The sequence below is a fragment of the Thalassophryne amazonica genome, chromosome 2, assembly GCF_902500255.1.
Source record: "Thalassophryne amazonica chromosome 2, fThaAma1.1, whole genome shotgun sequence".
NCBI classification, from domain to species: domain Eukaryota; kingdom Metazoa; phylum Chordata; class Actinopteri; order Batrachoidiformes; family Batrachoididae; genus Thalassophryne; species Thalassophryne amazonica.
The window spans coordinates 91,208,695-91,231,125 of NC_047104.1; the positions used below are offsets into that span (position 1 = coordinate 91,208,695).

At 38.9% G+C, this 22,431-nt stretch overlaps 1 protein-coding gene and 1 long non-coding RNA gene across 2 annotated transcripts; one reads left to right on the forward strand and one right to left on the reverse strand.

Moving 5' to 3' along the window:
• Positions 1–494: 494 nt before the first annotated feature.
• On the forward strand, positions 495–13,804 carry irf8 (interferon regulatory factor 8). The gene is made up of 8 exons (XM_034189096.1): positions 495–749; positions 2,930–3,113; positions 3,281–3,381; positions 3,534–3,591; positions 4,033–4,080; positions 11,569–11,964; positions 12,639–12,754; positions 12,837–13,804. The coding sequence occupies exons 1-8, from the start codon at positions 579–581 to the stop codon at positions 13,017–13,019; spliced, it is 1,257 nt and encodes a 418-aa protein (XP_034044987.1). The 5' UTR covers positions 495–578; the 3' UTR covers positions 13,020–13,804.
• On the reverse strand, positions 11,091–21,855 carry LOC117526974. Its single transcript, XR_004565404.1, has 3 exons — positions 21,771–21,855; positions 20,553–20,555; positions 11,091–11,101 (listed from the first exon to the last, which is right to left on the reverse strand). It is a non-coding gene; the product is annotated as an uncharacterized LOC117526974 (long non-coding RNA).
• Between the last annotated feature and the right edge of the window lie 576 nt (positions 21,856–22,431).

Consider the following 22,431-nt stretch of genomic DNA (forward strand, 5'->3'; position numbering starts at 1 on the left):
GGACTGACAGATGCGTAAATAAAAGTATATTTTGTTTAAAAAAATGAGGGTGTCTAAAGCTTTTGCACACTAATTCAGGTGGGTTTCCTTTCTGTCAGATGACATGTGGCTGTTTGATTGATTGATTGATTTAAAGGTCTGTTGTCACGCCGTGGGGCGTGGAAAGGATGAGCTACCTTGGCGTGGAGAAATCCCCTCAAAACCATCGACAGTATCACAACATGGTACCTTGTGACTCTCCGTGTTCGCAGTCTGTGTGGGCTGCAGCTTTGGCGTGGGCAGCGTCTTTACAACCATGTTGTCAGACCATTTCTTGTAAACGCCGAAGGTTCGAAGAACAACGCTTCCTGGAGGGACTGGCCCGCCGGAGCGTCACTCATTCTCATTGGTCAGAGCGCTGAAGCGTCGTCCAATCACCGCCGTCCTGCTCCGGCGACTTCCCCGCGCTGCATAAAGTTGACAGGCACGTGTCAGTCAGAGCGGAGTTGATTGAATCTGACAAAGTGTCCGTGCGTCGCCCTCTACGTGGCGTTGGTTTGACTGGATCGTTGAAGAGCTGATACAGAGCGCCGTTTGTGATGTCGAACCCTGGAGGTCGCAGACTGAAACAGTGGCTGATGGAACAGATCCAGAGCGCTCAGTACTCTGGACTGCAGTGGGAGGACGACAGCCGGACCATGTTCCGGATCCCCTGGAAACACGCGGGGAAACAGGATTACAACCAAGAAGTAGACGCATCTATTTTTAAGGTTTGACAACATCACTGAATAAAACATAACTTAAAAATAATAATGATAATAAATAAATAAACACACTTATTCTGGGTGCCTGAATCAGTCTATTAATTAAAGAGAGAAATGCGTCTATAACGCATATATGATCCATTTATTTTTGTTGGACGCACGATTTATAAATGTCAGGGGTCATCCCTTTATTTCAGTGTGTAATATTATGAATATAAACTGGATTTGTTTTCAGGTATAATTTCAGTGCAGATTTTAATAGTAATAATGAAAATATTTGTCAAAAGAAAAATCTTTCTTTCCACAGATTTGGGGAAAAAGCCATATTTAATACCCTTGATCCATCACAACGATGGTTATAGTTATTGTTGAGTTACTGTTAGTATTGGAATTATAAATATTGTTACAATGATCTTCAGCATCATTATCGCTATCATTATTATTAGTAGTAGTCATATTTGTATTATGATATATGGTAAAGTGTATGACATGATATACTTATCACTAATATATAATTAGTTTTATTAAGGACAAATATTTGTCTATAATAACTGATGTTATTGTTTATTGTTCATATATGACTTATCTTAATATTTATCTTATCAATATTATAATAGTCAAGTGGCCTCTGTGTGCATGCGTGTGTGCATGTGTATGGCTTCAGTCACGCAGAAACTGGGGAGAGCTGACATGTTTTGGTTCAAGGAGGAACGCTGAAAAAATGAAAAGTTGATAGGACTAATATTTTTGAAAAAAATTAGCAATTTTAGCTAACCAATAAACAATGGACTTTGTGCTGCAATGCACCATGGCACTTCGGGGTTTTAAATGTTATTGTGGTTATTGTTAGTTTAACAGATTTATTGTGGTTTTGTAGTTCAATTGGTTTATTCAGTTTAGTTAACCATTATGTTGTCGTTACCATGTGTGAAAGCGTATTGTTTTTGATGTGCCACTGTCTGTGTTTGTGCATGAAAGTTAAAAGTACCCACTTGCAGCAGAATGAAGAAAAAACAAAAAGCTCGGCATGTGTGCGACTGGGGACAGCTAACATTTGCCGTTTGGTACGCTTATGTATTTTGGGTCAAGGATGAAAGGCGCCAAAACAGAACGTTGGTTGGACTAATATTTTTGGAGAAATTATGGATATTAGTTAACGTTGCTATATACATTCTGGACTAACACACCCTCCAACAGGGAGCAGTCAATCATCTTTATATTAAAAGCGTGACTGCGTGCGTGTGTGATTTTTATTTTGTAAATTCAATGTAAGCACGTAATATAATTGTAAATACATTAAAAGTACATGGATGACACAAGAAAGTGAAAACACTTATTTCCATTGTGGTCCTTTTAAAAATGAAATGACAAAATAGAAGTAATAATAGAATAAAAATAATAATAATACTGATGATAGTAATAGTGTGTATATGATAACAAGAACCTAAAGAATTTATAAATACATTACGACAGTAAATTAACACAAAAAATTACATAATTAACAGGAAATAAAAGGGTTGAGTTCTTCTTCTAAAAATTGTTGAGGTCTAAGTTTCTAAAAAACATTCTAGACTCACATGCCTTTCCAACTTTACTATTTATAAACACTACCCATTCTAGATCCCGTGGATCCCCACGAGCAACACTAGTTATTTATACTTGTATATTTCAGTCTTGGCACTTTGTTTCAGTGTAAAACACAGTCAAATACACCTGTAGAATTTCATTAAGAAAGCCTAGCCAAAAAGTTTATTTATTTATGGGAAAATAAATGTTTTATCTTCTGTAGCATAACATTTATTACTGTTGTTCTTATGACAATTGTTTCTCATCTGGTAGAACAGATTGTTAACACAACAGATTGCTTCAACCTCTAACTGCATGTTTGTTTTGCAGTTGAATGAAACCCAGAACTTTGAAAATTGCTCAACTTTGGTGAGCTTGATGATGATGATGGTGATTTATTGTGAAGATGATAATAACAATAACAACAACTGTAAGGATAATAAGAGACTGTCTTTATTCAGACTATTCATAAGGGTCACAGTTGGCACACACACAGGGCACTGAGTGTGTTTCTGACCCACCTTCACACACTTAACGCCTTCATTCACACACCTCATGAAGGTGTTTTGATGTTTAACAAAGAAAGCAAAAATGTTTCTAATACTTTTCTCTATTGCCAGGCCTGGGCTGTGTTTAAAGGCAAGTTTAAGGAAGGGGACAAAGCTGAGCCCGCCACATGGAAGACCAGACTGCGCTGCGCTCTCAACAAAAGCCCTGACTTTGAGGAGGTGACAGAAAGGTCACAGCTGGACATCTCTGAACCATATAAAGTCTACCGCATTGTACCTGAAGAAGAGCAGAAGCGTAGGTTCATGGCTTTGTTGAGTTAATTATATAAAAGTTGCTATACCAAATATCTACTTCAGCATTTAAATATTGGAATTCTTCAACATGAATGTTTTGCAACAGATAATTTTAAACAGAAGCACTGTTTTGTGTGCAGTCGTAACACCTTTATTTGTGTGTTATAGATGGAAAAAGCTCAGTGATGACTGTGGCAGCTACCAGCAGCTCGTGTGAGATGACGGACATGGACTGCAGCCCTGCAGAAATAGAGTCACTGATTAAAGAGGTGACATTTATTCAACTCTTTTCTCAATTTTGTTGCACTTTTTTCTTGTATGATCACACTGCGTTGTCTCTTCCAGCACAATTCGTCCTTCACTGTGATTTTTAAAAAAAGGTGCTGAAAGTCTCAATTATTTTTTTTTTCTTGTTATTCAGGAGGAAGGCTGCAGTATCCAGGCCAGTCCAGAGTACTGGTCCCAGAGCAGCATCACTGGTGAGACGCTTCACTCACTCACTCACTCACTCACTCACTCACTCACTCACTCACTCACTCACTCACTCACTCACTCACTCACTCACTCACTCACTCACTCACTCACTCACTCACTCACTCACTCACTCACTCACTCACTCACTCACTCACTCACAGTTGAGTGGGTCGACACAAGGCTGTTAGTTCCATGTTTGTGCAGATGAGAATAACCACAGTGGAAAGCTCAGCGGCACGTCCCTGTACTCGTGGCTGCTAATAGAAGTTTTGCTCGGCTGTTAAATTCTGCAATGGAAGAATTGACTAACATCCTGTTGAATTTTGCTGACGAAGATGATGAATTATTTGTAAGGTTGTGCTGGGGGAATGGTATTTCTGATGATGTGGCAAAATAATGACCAAAGACTGGTTATTAACGTGCCATGTGCCTCTTTTAATTCACAGGTTTCCCACTGCATCAGGATCTGCTGCCAGTGGGCAGTTCAAGCTCAGGTACACTTTGATCCTTTCTAATTACTTATGGCAATGTTTCTACTCCTACATATGGGTTACGGTTGGCTTATTAACAGCTAATTTAGCTCTTCTACTATAACTAGCTTATTTTCATTATTTACAATTTTATTTTACATGGTGTAGATTTTTAATGATTCATCAGTTTATGTGTTATTTTAAAGATATCAACATATAGTACCTAAGTTCTTAGGTTTCCATTGGATAGCATAATGATTATAGCTTTTATTTTTCTATAGTATGCTAACAGAGTTACTTTAGATCAGTGGTGTCCAAACTATTCCAGAAAGGACCGAGAGGGTGCAGGTTTTCTTTGTAGCCAGTGACTTCAGCAGGTGGTTTCACTGATTAACATCCTTTTGAACAGGTGGGATGAGTTCATCAGTGAAATCACCTGCTGAAGTCACTGGCTACAAAGAAAACCTGCACCCTCTCGGTCCTTTCTGGAATAGTTTGGACACCACTGCTTTAGATAGATACCAATACACTCATAGCTTCTGTTTCTATAATAAAATACCAGATTTATAGCTTAGCCTACTAACTATATTTAATTTTACTACTAGTCTACATACTAAATTAATTAATTAATACTACAGTCTTCTCCTGTGATGTCTTATCCTTCTTATGTCTTATTATTTTTTATATTATATATACTTTTTTCTTGAGCCACTTGGGTGGGTAGGGAGAGTTCCCATAATAATAAATAATAAAAAAGCTTTTCAACCTACCATCCCTGGTTCTCAAGACCAGGCACCTAAGTGGCTCTACTCTACTCTTTTCTACTCTCCTATATTACTCTTCCTTTTTAGATATTTAGATATACCTTTATATACTAGCATATTTCCACCTTAGAATTGGAATATAATATATAAGATATATCAATCAATCAATCAATTTTATTTATATAGCGCCAAATCACAACAAACAGTTGCCCCAAGGCGCTTTATATTGTAAGGCAAGGCCATACAATAATTACGTAAAAACCCCAACGGTCAAAACGACCCCCTGTGAGCAAGCACTTGGCGACAGTGGGAAGGAAAAACTCCCTTTTAACAGGAAGAAACCTCCAGCAGAACCAGGCTCAGGGAGGGGCAGTCTTCTGCTGGGACTGGTTGGGGCTGAGGGAGAGAACCAGGAAAAAGACATGCTGTGGAGGGGAGCAGAGATCGATCACTAATGATTAAATGCAGAGTGGTGGGTGCATACAGAGCAAAAAGAGAAAGAAACAGTGCATCATGGGAACCCCCCAGCAGTCTAAGCCTATAGCAGCATAACTAAGGGATGGTTCAGGGTCACCTGATCCAGCCCTAACTATAAGCTTTAGCAAAAAGGAAAGTTTTAAGCCTAATCTTAAAAGTAGAGAGGGTGTCTGTCTCCCTGATCTGAATTGGGAGCTGGTTCCACAGGAGAGGAGCCTGAAAGCTGAAGGCTCTGCCTCCCATTCTACTCTTACAAACCCTAGGAACTACAAGTAAGCCTGCAGTCTGAGAGCGAAGCGCTCTATTGGGGTGATATGGTACTATGAGGTCCCTAAGATAAGATGGGACCTGATTATTCAAACCCTTATAAGTAAGAAGAAGAATTTTAAATTCTATTCTAGAATTAACAGGAAGCCAATGAAGAGAGGCCAATATGGGTGAGATATGATCTCTCCTTCTAGTCCCCGTTAGTACTCTAGCGGCAGCATTTTGAATTAACTGAAGGCTTTTCAGGGAACTTTTAGGACAACCTGATAATAATGAATTACAATAGTCCAGCCTAGAGGAAATAAATGCATGAATTAGTTTTTCAGCATCACTCTGAGACAAGACCTTTCTAATTTTAGAGATATTGCGTAAATGCAAAAAAGCAGTCCTACATATTTGTTTAATATGGGCTTTGAATGACATATCCTGATCAAAAATGACTCCAAGATTTCTCACAGTATTACTAGAGGTCAGGGTAATGCCATCCAGAGTAAGGATCTGGTTAGACACCATGTTTCTAAGATTTGTGGGGCCAAGTACAATAACTTCAGTTTTATCTGAGTTTAAAAGCAGGAAATTAGAGGTCATCCATGCCTTTATGTCTGTAAGACAATCCTGCAGTTTAGCTAATTGGTGTGTGTCCTCTGGCTTCATGGATAGATAAAGCTGGGTATCATCTGCTTAACAATGAAAATTTAAGCAATGCCATCTAATAATACTGCCTAAGGGAAGCATGTATAAAGTGAATAAAATTGGTCCTAGCACAGAACCTTGTGGAACTCCATAATTAACCTTAGTCTGTGAAGAAGATTCCTCATTTACATGAACAAATTGTAATCTATTAGATAAATATGATTCAAACCACCGCAGCGCACTGCCTTTAATACCTATGGCATGCTCTAATCTCTGTAATAAAATTTTATGGTCAACAGTATCAAAAGCAGCACTGAGGTCTAACAGAACAAGCACAGAGATGAGTCCACTGTCTGAGGCCATAAGAAGATCATTTGTAACCTTCACTAATGCTGTTTCTGTACTATGATGAATTCTAAAACCTGACTGAAACTCTTCAAATAGACCATTCCTCTGCAGATGATCAGTTAGCTGTTTTACAACTACCCTTTCAAGAATTTTTGAGAGAAAAGGAAGGTTGGAGATTGGCCTATAATTAGCTAAGATAGCTGGGTCAAGTGATGGCTTTTTAAGTAATGGTTTAATTACTGCCACCTTAAAAGCCTGTGGTACATAGCCAAGTAATAAAGATAGATTGATCATATTTAAGATCAAAGCATTAAATAATGGTAGGGCTTCCTTGAACAGCCTGGTAGGAATGGGGTCTAATAGACATGTTGATGGTTTGGATGAAGTAACTAATGAAAATAACTCAGACAGAACAATCTGAGAGAAAGAGTCTAACCAAATACCGGCATCACTGAAAGCAGCCAAAGATAACGATACGTCTTTGGGATGGTTATGAGTAATTTTTTCTCTAATAGTTAAAATTTTATTAGCAGAGAAAGTCATGAAGTCATTACTAGTTAAAGTTAAAGGAATACTCGGCTCAATAAAGCTCTGACTCTTTGTCAGCCTGGCTACAGTGCTGAAAAGAAACCTGGGGTTGTTCTTATTTTCTTCAATTAGTGATGAGTAGTAAGATGTCCTAGCTTTACGGAGGGCTTTTTTATAGAGCAACAGACTCTTTTTCCAGGCTAAGTGAAGATCTTCTAAATTAGTGAGACACCATTTTCTCTCCAACTTACGGGTTATCTGCTTTAAGCTGTGAGTTTGTGAGTTATACCACGGAGTCAGGCACTTCTGATTTAAAGCTCTCTTTTTCAGAGGAGCTACAGCATCCAAGGTTGTCTTCAATGAGGATGTAAAACTATTGACGAGGTACTCTATCTCACTTACAGAGTTTAGGTAGCTACTCTGCACTGTGTTGGTATATGGCATTAGAGAACATAAAGAAGGAATCATATCCTTAAACCTAGTTACAGCGCTTTCTGAAAGACTTCTAGTGTAATGAAACTTATTCCCCACTGCTGGGTAGTCCATCAGAGTAAATGTAAATGTTATTAAGAAATGATCAGACAGAAGGGAGTTTTCAGGGAATACTGTTAAGTCTTCAATTTCCATACCATAAGTCAGAACAAGATCTAAGATATGATTAAAGTGGTGGGTGGACTCATTTACATTTTGAGCAAAGCCAATTGAGTCTAATAATAGATTCGCCCACTGTAATGATCTTATCTGAGCTAAGCACTAAGTCAGACAAAAGGTCTGAAAATTCACAGAGAAACTCATAGTAACGACCAGGTGGACGATAGATAATAACAAATAAAACTGGTTTTTGGGACTTCCAATTTGGATGGACAAGACTAAGAGTCAAGCTTTCAAATGAATTAAAGCTCTGTCTGGGTTTTTGATTAATTAATAAGCTGGAATGGAAGATTGCTGCTAATCCTCCGCCTCGGCCCGTGCTACGAGCGTTCTGGCAGTTAGTGTGACTCGGGGGTGTTGACTCATTTAACTAACATATTCATCCTGCTGTAACCAGGTTTCTGTAAGGCAGAATAAATCAATATGTTGATCAATTATTATATAATTTACTAACAGGGACTTAGAAGAGAGAGACCTAATGTTTAATAGACCACATTTAACTGTTTTAGTCTGTGGTGCAGTTGAAGGTGCTATATTATTTTTTCTTTTTGAATTTTTATGCTTAAATAGATTTTTGCTGGTTATTGGTGGTCTGGGAGCAGGCACCGTCTCTACGGGGATGGGGTAATGAGGGGATGGCAGGGGGAGAGAAGCTGCAGAGAGGTGTGTAAGACTACAACTCTGCTTCCTGGTCCCAACCCTGGATAGTCACGGTTTGGAGGATTTAAGAAAATTGGCCAGATTTCTAGAATGAGAGCTGCTCCATCCAAAGTGGGATGGATGCCGTCTCTCCTAACAAGACCAAGTTTTCCCCAGAAGCTTTGCCAATTATCTATGAAGCCCACCTCATTTTTTGGACACCACTCAGACAGCCAGCAATTCAAGGAGAACATGCGGCTAAACATGTCACTCCTGGTCCGATTGGGGAGGGGCCCAGAGAAAACTACAGAGTCCGACATTGTTTTTGCAAAGTTACACACCGATTCAATGTTAATTTTAGTGACCTCCGATTGGCGTAACCGGGTGTCATTACTGCCGACGTGAATTACAATCTTACCAAATTTACGCTTAGCCTTAGCCAGCAGTTTCAAATTTCCTTCAGTGTCGCCTGCTCTGGCCCCCGGAAGACAATTGACTATGGTTGCTGGTGTCGCTAACTTCACATTTCTCAAAACAGAGTCGCCAATAACCAGAGTTTGATCCTCGGCGGGTGTGTCGTCGAGTGGGGAAAAACGGTTCGAAATGTGAACAGGTTGGCGGTGTATACAAGGCTTCTGTTTAGAACTACGCTTCCTCCTCACAGTCACCCAGTCGGCCTGCTTTCCCGACTGCTCGGGATCTGCCAGAGGGAAACTAATGGCGGCTAAGCTACCTTGGTCCGCACCGACTACAGGGGCCTGGCTAGCTGTAGAATTTCCACGGTGCGGAGCCGAGTCTCCAATTCGCCCAGCCTGGCCTGTTGGGAAAGTGTCAGTACACGGACCCACAACAGGGGGCGCAATTGAACGGACAATGGAGAAAGTCAAATAACAAGGCTTTACTGTTGTGAACGTGCACAACGAATACAACCAATCACGAAATGGACAACAGTCAATTCACAAAAGTGTCGTGTGGGCAGGCTCGAAGATAGGAGACGCCTCTCCAAGGTAAGACCCGAACCACACGGCTTCCTCCGCCACAGGACCCCGGAAATACTGGAGCCGCCAAGTCCCGAACTCCCAGGTGGCCACTGCCTCCGCGTGTCGGACCTGGTACTGCTGGCGAGGAACAAAGAACAGTTAGATGGGGGCGCGTTTGCACCTAAGACTCCGAACAGCAGGGAAGTTACCTCCACCTCTCGTTGGAACAGTACTCCACAAGCTATACACTAATCCAAAAGGATACACTCCGTCAGCTTTGATACGTTACCTCGTAGGTAGAAACGATATCTCGGCAATGAGGTGGAGGTGCCGTCCTGCTGATATACCCCACAGATGATTGCCGTCAGCTGTCTCAGGTGATGGGTGACAGCTGTCACCGTAGCTGCTCACGTGAGGCGGCGGCGCCCTCTGGTGCCTGGAGCCCGCACTCCAGGCAGGGCGCCCTCTGGTGGTGGTGGGCCAGCAGTACCTCCTCTTCAGCGGCCCACACAACATGGCCTCCAAAGCTACGAATAAGCTACACTTATTACAAGTACCGTTACTGCTAAAGGAGGCCGAGGAATAACTAAACATTTCACACCCAGAGCAGAAAAGTGCATGAGAGACAGGAGAAGCCGTCATGCTAAACCGGCTAAGAGCTAGTAGCTGCGCTAAGCTAGCGGATTCCTAAAAACACACAAAGTGAATAATGTGTAAATAATTTAGAGGTGATTCAACAGAGGGAGTGCTTTAGTTAAGGCACGTGAAGATTACACTGTGAAACAAATCGTTATCTAGTTAACTAGATCAATCTAACTGCGCAGATTAAACAGCTAACAGATACAGAAAAACACAGCTGTGCTCCGGAACAGGAAGTGATACAATACCGCAGTGAGAGCCAACCACCAGTAGAGGCAAGCCTACTGGTGGTTGGCTTACTGAATTTTCATATGCAAACACTGTTGTTGTTGTGTGTGTGTGTGTGTGTGTGTGTGCGTGCACGCACGTGTTTAGATGCAGTCTTGTGAACAAGATATCTCCTTAACAAAACATCACACACATGCTATATTTCCACCATAGGCACCCTCCAAGGAGCAGATTAGCTGATTTGATTTTAAAGTTGTTTGGTGCACCCATTTGCATATCAGTAGGGATGAAGTGATGTTGCTTGTGAACACAATTACTCCTTACCAATGCATGTTCTTATAATTACTTCTTATAGTACAAAAAATTAGGTGAGCTGACTTTGTGGCTGGTCTTCTGTTTATTTGTGCATTGTATTACTGTTTGTTTTACTGTGTTCAGATACTTTATTTCACTGATTGGTATTTGTTGTTTTGAGTGTATTTATGTGTGTATAGTAACTGGTGTAAGGGGTGGGCGTTTAGAAGCTTCTGCTTCAACCTACGCCCTTTCGGCCGCGCTAGACTGGATCATTGTTTATGAGTTTTTGTTTTATTTTCTTTGTTTTGTTTTGTTATCGGGCGAGTCTTTCAGTGTTTTGTGTATGTGCTGAAATAAACGACTTTGATTGATTGATTGACTGATGTTCCCCCGGGGAGTAAAATCTGATTAGATTTTACAGTTGTTTATTGTTCACATATAAATACTGAGGATGACGTGATTATTCTTCTGAACATGATAACTCGTTAACAATGTAGTACAGTTTTGATACTGATATCAGTGGTACCCCCCTGAGGAGTAGATTAGCTGAATAAATTTTAGTTATTTGGTAGATGAAATGATTGTTCTTGTGAACTTGATAACTCATAAACAATTAATTTTAGATACTTGATGCACAATAGAATAATAGATTTTAGGGTTTTTTGGTGCATATATGTGGAAATTATTAAGTATGAGATATTGTTTTCTAGCAGCCACTATGTAAGAATGCTTTATCATAGTCTTTATGTTCAATGTGTGTGCATATTGTGCTAACACAATTATGACAATGTTTGAAAAATATCTTCATTTGTTGGCTAATTACATAAAAAAATTAAAAACAACCACAGGTCAAGAATACTTGCTTAGAGCCTTCTTATTATAATGTATATATTGTGATATAATATATATATATTACATTATTTTGGGGAGTCTAAAACTTGGTGAGACAGTTGACACTTCACATGCCTGTTGTCTGACTTTTTTCAGCAGCTATGATTTTTCTCTTGCAGAATTAACCATGTCTTGTTGTTTTTGTGTGTGTGTGTGTTTTGTTCCTCCAGGTTTCTCCGAAATGATGATCAGTTTCTATTACAGTGGAAAGCTGATGCATAACACACTGGTTGCTCACCCTGAAGGTTGCCGGATTGCCCCGGGCCAACAGCACATGGGTCGTGGCGCCCTGTACAGTTCAGAGAGCATGCAGAGCATTCCCTTCCCTCCTTCTGTGGTCATTGAGCACGAGCGGCAGCGCTATGTGACGCGCAAGCTCCTTGGCCACCTGGAGAGAGGCGTTTTGGTCCGTGCCAACCAAGAGGGCATCTTCATTAAAAGGCTGTGCCAGAGCCGTGTCTTCTGGATGGGGATGGGAGAAATTGGCTCACATTATAGCCCTGTACCCTGTAAACTCGAGAGAGATGCTGTGGTCAAGATTTTTGACACAGGAAGTTTCTTGCATGGTGAGCATCAGTGTTTCTTCCTGGGCAAAACCAGTGGTGGGCGCAATGATCTACTAAATGAAAGGTTAACCGTGATCACACATAACCGATAAACCTCAAAAATACTGAGCTGAACTAACTGGTAATGACTAACTTTTATTTTGTTAATTTAGTTTTCCTCCGCGAAACATCATCAAAAGACCTAAATAGTTGAACTTTTAATATGTTGAAGCTTAAACATGGAGGTTCAAAAATGGTTCAAGATGGACATGAATAATTAAGTGAACAAATTAAATTAAACAGTAGTTTCCATTCAACATATAGTTTATTCACAGTACAGAAAGTATGAAACCAATAAGACGTATTAAGAAACAAGGTTTAGCGATTTTTGCTAATTGCATTAGTGTATAATTGCCATCAGGAACGTATGATTTTAGGGTTTAAACCTTTTTGTTTTTTTTAACCATTACACCTTATTAAAATGGTGGCTGGCTTAAAGTTAGCAGAAATAATGTTAGCTATTTGGTTTGTTTTTCAAAAGTTGGTTGAACAGCCAATCTGCTAAACGTTAGCTATGCTAGCTAAGGGTTAGCTGATTAGCTGAACTGTGCCCACCACTGGACAAAATGTACAAGAATGAGGGTTGCCACGTTGAAAAGACTTTCTAAACAGCTGTTCATTTTTGATTATTTCAGCTCTGGAGCTATACCAAGAGGGTCAGGTTCACGCTCCTAATCCCACAGTGACTCTGTGCTTTGGAGAGGAGCTCCACAGTCTCAATGCTGCCAAAAGCAAGCTGATCATTGTACAGGTAAATATCATTCATATATAAGGTGAATATTAATATTATAGGAAATAATATTACATCTCTCTCTCTCTTTAAAATAAATCAGATCACTATGATGAAATGCCAGCAGCTCCTGGAGACTGTCAACATGCGACGCTCTCAGCCCTACACCAGCACCTCCAACCTGGAGATGTCTGAAGAGGTGGCTCATATCTACCAGGACTTATGCAGCTACAGCGCCCCCCAGAGGACAGCATGCTACAGGGACAACATTCCTATTACTGTCTGAACTGTGAGCAGCAACACGTGACAGGAGCATAGAGAACAGAGCGGGCTGTGCATGAACTGAAAGGTTGCTGAATTAATTCCTGACTGAGTTCACGCTGGCCATGCTGGTTGGCAAAAGACATGCTGGATTTACTCACTGAATTCACAAACAGTCCAGTCAAATTGATAATTCACAAATAGTGTTGCTGTTTGATTGCAAAACACAAGCACACAACTAAATATGTTGATGAATTAGGCCAGGGGATAGGAGCCTTGGTCTTGGAGATCACCTATCACTGCCTCTTTCCCGTATGTACCCTGTTGCAACCACAGCTGATGAGCTAAGTTTGGTGTTTTTCTTAACTGGCTGAGTGCACACCTGACGAGCAGAGAGAGTTTGAAAACATGCAGGACAGGTGGCCTTCATGATGTTTTAGACGGTGAGGCTACAGAATATGTGGCCAAATGTTTGCTAGTTGGTGTGCAGGATCCTACACACCAACCTTACCTTACAGTCTGTCTGGACAGTTTATCACTTTTTTGCCTTTTCTTCCACAAACCACACATGGAATATGTGTTTGTCACCATGTGTCAGTAGGCCATTGATATTGATGACCAGACAACACAAATCAACATTTGGAACCAAACTGAAATTAATCTGTAGACCGCTTACCTACAGTGGACCAGAACAGAACAGGTGTCACAGACTGAATGGTCCGCCCCTAAAAATCGGTCCACCTTTTGCATCTGCACATGCGTCATTTCAGACCACAGCAGCACACCTGAGACGGAGTCTCTTCACCCAAAGCAATCAAATGGATTAATGGGATTATTAATCATCAGATGATAAAGGTCAAACCTCTTAAATCATTCTAAAGTTAGTTTTACGCAGAAATGAGGCTGTTTTAAGAAGAAACGAGGTGAAATTCTGTGATGCTATGAAATGTCCGACGCGCATGAATGCATCAGCTAGCAGCTTGTATAGCCGCGACGCTCTGATCGCTTCTGCCGCCTTTTATGATGAAATAATACTGATTTTATGTGGAAATGATTACAAAAGCTTCAGATATCTGTCGCTGAGATAGATGATGACTGGAGTGCAGTTTGAAGCAGAAACGAGGTGTTAAAACATCGATTTTTAGGGGGACTGCTTGGTCTGCAACACCCGGTGTGTGATGTGCCACTTGTTAACAAGCAGACAGATGAAAAGACAATGATTGTAACTACTGTTTTTTTTTCAACTGTAGCACATGTTTTAGAGACAGAACAAATCATCAGATATGAAGATGCTAATTTATCTAAAGAGCGATGATGTGATGAGCACACACTTCCTCCTTCCCTCCTTTGTGCACACAGGAGCATACACACACACACACACACACACACACACACACACACACACACACACACACACACACACACACACACACACACACACACACTCAGAGAGAGAGAGAGAAATCTGGGAGACTTGCATGAGGTCTAAAAGTTTAAAATATGCCTCCTTTCCAGTTTGATCTAAATTATCTGATGTTATTCAAGCAAATATAAGATAACGTACCATTAGGAAAATGTTTGTTGACTGTCCTACTTGTTGAAAGTGGTTTCTGCTACTTCACTATACATTATTTATCTCATCTTTCTGGTGTCAATGGAAATTTATAGAATGAAATACTCTTCATTTATCAGTGCTGATTGTTGCAGTCATATGCTGAATATGAAAGCACCATGTGTGCGTCAAATCAGAAGGTTCAAATGAGGGATTATTGAGGAACATAATTAATGTTTTGCTCATCACACCAACTGAAGTGAAGCGTTCTTGCCAACCAAGATGGCAGATCACATGATCTGATGACATCACCTGCACAGAGTCTATAGTACATTTTATTACTCCATGAGTAAACTCAATTTATACACACACACACACACACACACACACACACACACACACACACACACACACACACACACACACACACACACACACACACACACACACACACACACACACACACACACACACACACACACACACGTGTGGATTTTGAAAAAACATTTGGAAGCCCTTTGTCCAGAATATGTTCATGTATTGTGTGTGCGTGTACATATACAATACAGTGTTTTATCGTGAATAATGCAGTAAGACTCATCGTGATACACATTTATGACCTTTTTAATCAGAGCAGTTTGCCTTTTTTAAATAATCTGTTTTTCCTAAGACATAAGGATGTTTATTTACTTATTCATCTTTTAAGTGTCTGTCTCTGAAGCACATTACAGTGACATGTTAGACTGTATGTAGAGTTCTCAAAACAATTTTCTATTTTACTTATGTATTTTTTGATTGTATTTGCTATTGATGTTTTTTTTTTTTTTGAACATTTTGATAACAAGAACATTTTCTTGATATATTTTGTATTTGTACAGTACATAACCGATGACAAGTTGTCAAAATAGAAATCTTTGATGCAGGCTAGTAGTGTATTAGATAGGTTTTACTATCAGATTTTTTTACTCTGCAGTAAATAAGGTTTTTATATTGACTTTATTTCTAATAAAAAAAATATGTTTAAAAAAAATCACACATCTTCATGTCCTTATTTAATTTTATATTGTTTAATTTAGATTGTGGAATGAATGTTAGCACAAAAGATATTTTCTAGCTTCCTGTTCTGCAAAGTGATTTTCTGGACAGTGATGTTTGGAATACAGTTTGTTTTTAAAATCAGTGAGTATCGATGAGAGTGATGTGTGAATTTGTGTGATACATGACAGTAATTAAGCTGAAACCTGCAAAGCCATTGGAACAACTGTTATATTCCCTGCAAACAAACCTTTTCAGGGACTATAAAGGAATCATTTTGTCCGTCTCTGTATGTGATTCTTGTCAGCGCAACTCCTCCTAAATCCTGAATTTAAATGAAACTTCACACAATGGTAGTAGCATGCCATATAAAGATGTACACAAATCAAAATAATACCAGCCCAAAGTCTTCAAGGGGAGATAATAGGACTTTTGTTGTATTTTTTTTTAATGTACCATATTTGTCAATTACGTGTACAGAGTGGTGATTCAGGGGTCATCACACACACACAAAATCTTCTCACCAATATATAATACATGCAATTTCTGAGTGTGATCACAGATTTGTGCTTTAAAAGGTTATGTAAACCTTGGCAGGCAAAAATTATTAATGGCAAACCTTTCCAAACAGCACATAAAATTAACATTACAATTCAGCATATAACTGTGTATTACATTTAATAGAAAATACATTAAAGCTAAGATGTTGTTGCATCATAATTTCATTTCGTTTTACATGCATTTACATGCATTTGCCCAAAATAGTCAGCCTTGTGCAACAGTTCCAGGCACATTTAGTGTGAGAAAAAAAAAATCTGCTATTTATGTGTAACTAAATTGTGTGGCTATTTTATATATATATATATATATATATATATATATATATATATATATATATATATATATATATATATATATAACTAAGTACTTAGTTTCTTTTACATAGTCATCTGCAATTTATAAGAAAACCAAGTTTTATTTAAACAGATTTTTACTATTATTTTACATTTAACATGTTTTTTTATGTGAGAATGGGGGCTGCAACTTTAATTACATAGAAAAAAGGAAAAAAAAAACCCAACTATGACATTTGTTGGAATAGGAATGGTAAGTTATTACTAATATTTTTTTTTTTCTGTTATGTGTTGATGGAGCCGGGTCATCTAACACCACATTTTCAAAATTCTGAGGGGCTTAAAACATTTACATAATGCTCTATGTCCAGCTATGCACATCTACTGTATTTATTATTTATTTGACATTTTTCTGCATTTTCATTCAAATTTCATGGCACTAGTAATGTATATTTGTCTAATTTAAATTAAAATGTAAAATAAACATCACATAATTTTAACAGCATAATTTAAATATAATTATTGCAGTAATTAAAATACAAAATATGTTCTACAGTAGTGCTCAGACATCTCAGACATTAAAATCCTAAAACAATAACTCATCACACATCTTTATCAAAAAGCTCTTTTATTGCTTCATTGTGTGCTGTGCATGTCTGATATGAATGAAGGAGTCAAGCCATACTCTTAAACTCTAATCAGCCTTAAAGACTGTGTGAAACTAAAGGGTATAGAGTGCCTAAGCCAGAGAAACTCAGATGTCCATGTCACCACATAAGCAGTCAAGTAATACCTTGAGAAAGCAGTGATGGAACCAAGTGGCACCAAATGATTCACAGAGACACGAAAATGAAAACATTCGTAATGCTTCTTCTTATTTTGTCTCATGGAGTCATTTAATGTAGTGAGAGTGATGATGATAACATTTTACAGAACAAACTGAAAAAAAGGTGGCAGTATATTCAACAAATGCTGTTTTTGCTGTTTATTATTTTAAATGTACCATGCTGCTGCCCTCTTGGCCATGTCTCCCTTGTAAAAGAGCTTTTGTTCTCAATGGGACTAACCTTGTTAAATAAAATACATAAATATATAAGAAACAAAGATGCACACGGATTGAAATACGAGTACAATGTGTTCTTTTTGACATAAAACAGCTTTTTTAGTAGACAATGTTACCAGTTTAACATAAATTAGTTAATTTAACTTTATTGCCAAATTCATTTAAAATGTCATGAAAATATTGACTTCACTAAAAGCTTTATACTTTTTCCTCATAATTTACATAATAAGATGAAAAACAACATTGAAAGCAGTCATGTGGTGATCTAAATAGAGGTTGACTAAATTATAAACAGGTGGAATTTGTGTGTGTGTGTGTGGGGGGGGGGGGGGGGGGGGGTATCTAAATGGGGGAGTTCTCTCTAAGTTCCACAGAACAGGAACTTACCTAAAAAAACTGACAGGAAACCAACTCTGCCCTCATACTCCAAATAGAAGACAAAAGAACTGGATTAAAATTACATGTATGTAATTATATAATGTACATATACAATGTACATATACATATATAACATATACTCGTATAAGGTATATGTTGATTTACAGGCTGTTACATGTATGCAAATGGTAGCTGAAAAAATACAAATCTGTATTATATTTAAATATGAACTGATGAAATTTTAAAGTGCAACTGACATCATTTTTTCTTTTCTTTTCATCACTGATTCACATGATTTTATGATGGTATGTGTTTTGTTCTATTGGAAAAAATATTGAAGGATTGAACTGTGATCTGAACACACACTATTCTGGCACACTATTAGCCCTGCAGTGCCACTGTTTGGTCCCGCGAGGCTACAAACAGCTGACATGCAGCAATTCTAGCAGGACGTCAGACAGCAGGCTTGCTGCACTGAAAACAATGTTAATCCCCACAAGCGGCTCTGACCCATGCATTATTTTGCCAGTGTCTGAAAGCTCATACGAGATGGACACGTCAAACACTAGAGCGAAGATAATATAGTGTTTGGTGATCAGAGGACAGCTTTAAGCCAAATGAATCTGAAAAAGATGACAAAGGCACTCTGAGAGGACGCAGGTAACAGAAACGGGATTTCCCACACGGGCCTAATAATATTAAATGGTCATTCATATTCATTAAACTAAACATTATATATAAAATCCCAGGACTTTGCCACATAAATGTAACACCAGACTGGTCCAAATGCACACGGGTTTTATTTTATTTTTTTAACAAGGAATTTCCAACCTGAGTGTTGAGGACCGCAGCAGCTGGAGAAGGACAAGAGGACACCTACGTTTCACCTGGTTGCTGCAGATATATGGTTATTTTAAAGATGTGTGGACTGGTTGTCTTGCTGGGTGGTTGCCAATCAGGTCCCAACACAGTTCCGTGGGGATGTGGATGTGGCAAAGTGCAGCACCAGCGCATACTCCCAGAGTTAACTCAACTTGATTTTCTAGTGCATGATATCATGAAATGATACGAAGGAATCTGGAGGAATTTCAGTGCGTAAAAGGGAAGAGTGCAAGCCGAAGCTGAACACTAGTGATCTCCGATCCCTCAGACGGCACTGCATGAACTGTCATTTATTAATAGCTGATATGACCACATGGGCAAGAGATTACTTTGGGAAAATGTTCTCAAGCACTGCAATATGGCATTAAGTTCACAAATGCCATTTAAACTTTTATTGTGCCAAAAAAAAAAAAAAAAAAAAAACCCTTGTCTTATGTTAACCTTGTCCAGAAGTGATATTGACTGCTCTGGAGTCTGAGCCATCTGGGTTGGACCATCACATAGTGTAAGCATGCATTGTGGTCAGATGAAATACCATTCCAAATCTTTTTTGTAAAAAATAGACTGGACTAAAGATGAAAACAAGTCCAAAAGCTATAGGGTCTGTCATGGAATGGGGTTGTATCAGTGATCTTGGCAAAGGTAACTAACACTTCTGTGATGACTGTATTAACGCAGAAAAGTGCAATAAGGTTTTAGACCAACATAATATGCTGACTTGAAGAAGACATCTTTTCCAGGGAGGTCCATGCATTTTTTAACAAGACAGTAAAAATCATTTTCTGCACATATTACAAAGGTGTGGCTGTGGGAGAAGAAAATAAATGTATTGGACTGGCTTGCCTGCAGTCCTAACCCCAGTACAGAATGTTTTCCCAATAGAGAATGTGCAGAGGTTTTTGAAGTTTGTTGGACAGCGTAGTGGATCAGTGGTTAGAACTGTTGAGTCACAGGCAAGAAGGTCTGGGGTTCATTTCCACCCAGTTCCTTTCTGTGTGGAGTTTGCATGTTCTTCCTGTGTCTGTATGGACTCTGGTTTCCTCCCAATGGAGACTGTTTTGAATGAACTGGGGCTGTATGTGTGTTTCTCCATGTACAAATTTAGTTGCATCAAAAAGGGCATCTGTTTCAAAACCTTGTGTCAAATCCTGATGTGGACCTGTACTGAATCAGCTGTGTCAACCCCTAAACAAATGGGTGCAGCTGAAAGAGTGTATTTGCAGTGCAAATCAAGCGAAAGGTTTAGGAATTACATTTTGTTTGTGGGTCTCCATTCAAGGACCAGAATTAATTAGACATATGGCTGCCTCATGGACAGACATGTTTCATTCACTCGTTATTTTATTAAGAAGTCAGCAGATAAAAGCTAAACTCTGCTTTATTTTAACACAACCCTTGGAATTTTGAAAAAAAAAATGATGAGGTCATGAAATTAGTGCTAGTGTATACCATATACAACCCCAATTCCAGTGAAGTTGGGACGTTGTGTGAAATGTAAATAAAAACAGAAAAAAATGATTTGCAAATCCTCTTCAACTTATATTCAGTTGAATACACCACAAAGACAAGATAATTAATGTTCAAACTGATAAACTTTATTGTTTTTGTGCAAATATTTGCTCATTTTGAAATCGATGCCTGCAACATGTTTCAAAAAAGCTGGGACAGTGGTATGTTTACCACTGTGTTACATCACCTTTCCTTCTAACAACACTCAATAAGCACTAATTGTTGAAGCTTTGTAGGTGGAATTCTTTCCCATTCTTGCTTGATGTACGACTTCAGTTGTTCAACAGTCTGAGGTCTCCGTTGTCATATTTTGTGCTTCATAATGCGCCACACATTTTCAATGGTCAACAGGTCTGGACTGCAGGCAGGCCAGTCTAGTACCCACACTCTTTTACTACGAAGCCACACTGTTGTAACACGTGCAGAATGTGGCTTAGCATTGTCTTGCTGAAATAAGCAGGGATGTCCCTGAAAAAGGCGTTGCTTGGATGGCAGCATGTGTTGCTCCAAAACCAAAAACAATCTGGATAGTCTTTTTCCTCTTTTGTCCTGAGGACACAACATCGATGATTTCCAAAAACAATTTGAAATGTGGACTCAGCTCAGACCACAGCACACTTTTCCACTTTGTGTCTGTTCATTTCAAATGAGCTCAGGCTAAGAGAAGGTGGTGGCATTTCTGGATGTTGTTGATGTATGGATTTTGCTTTGCATGGTAGAGTTTTAACTTGCACTTGTAGGTGTAGCGACGAGCTGTGTTAACTGACAATGGTTTTCTGAAGTGTTCCTGAGCCCACACGGTAAGATCCTTTACATAATGATGTCTGTTTTTAATGCAGTGCCACCTGAGGGATCGAAGGTCACGGGCATTCAGTGTTGGTTTTCAGCCTTGCCACTTACGTGTAGAAAGTTCTCCAGATTCTATGAATATTCTGATTATATTATGGACTGTAGATGATGGAATCCCTAAATTCCTTGCAATTGAACATTGAGAAACATTGTTCTTAAACTGTTGGACTAACGCTTATTGAGTGTTGTTAGAAGGAAAGGTGATGTAACGTAGTGGTAAACATACCACTGTCCCAGCTTTTTTGAAACATGTTGCAGGCATCGATTTCAAAATGAGCAAATATTTGCACAAAACAATAAAGTTTATCAGTTTGAACATTAAAAATCTTGTCTTTGTGGTGTATTCAATTGAATATAGGTTGAAGAAGATTTTCAAATCATTGTATTCTGTTTTTATTTACATTTCACACAACGTCCCAGCTTCACTGGAATTGGTGTTGTACTTCCAGTGATATAAATGTTTCTTTATAAGTAGTTTTATGGGTGGTTTAGTGGCACAGGAGTTGAACTGCTGAATGGAACTGAAATCTAGGGGCCTTATTTATAAAACCCACAACTAAAACTGTCTTGGCACAAAGCCAGAAATGTGCATCATAAAGCTGTGTGAATGCATGGTTCTCCTTTATGACTATCAGATATTGGGACACTTTACACATGTGCATGAGTCTGCTGTTCACTCCCATCTTTAGCCATGAATGATGTAGACACTCCCTCAAATAATCAATTGCACACAAAACCTTTATGCATCTTATGCTCTAAAGCCAGACTGAGAAGAACATGTCAGTGACAAAAAACAAAACAAAACAAAACAAAAAAAAAAAAACAAACCCACCAAACAAATGAGTAGGAACAAATAGTGCGTGATTGAGGTAGTCATTGGAGAGGTGTAGAAAAGGAAATATGTTTCATTTTGTGTTTACAGTTATGGATTCATGAATAAAAAGAAAAGCAGCTAAATGGGGAAAAAGCAACAGAGATTTTTAACTTGTGCATGGCTGTAACTACTTACAGCCGTCACAATCAACAAAAACAAGAAATCATTAAATAATTTTATTGACTTGCTTGTTTTTATTCACTGCTTCATGCGAGCTAAGCAGCAGCATGATGGGCCAGAGGGTCAGAAAAGGATTTATATATATACCCTCTAATATTAATTATATATAATGTAATTAAGTATGCTGGATCGTCAGACAAAAAGATGCAGATGCAAAGTGCGCTTCCTGGCCCCGGGGTTGGGCCTCGCCTCTTGTCTGGGGGCCGGGCCCCGCCCTCATATGGCTCGATGGTCCCTACCGGTGCTTTGGATTTGGTTGCG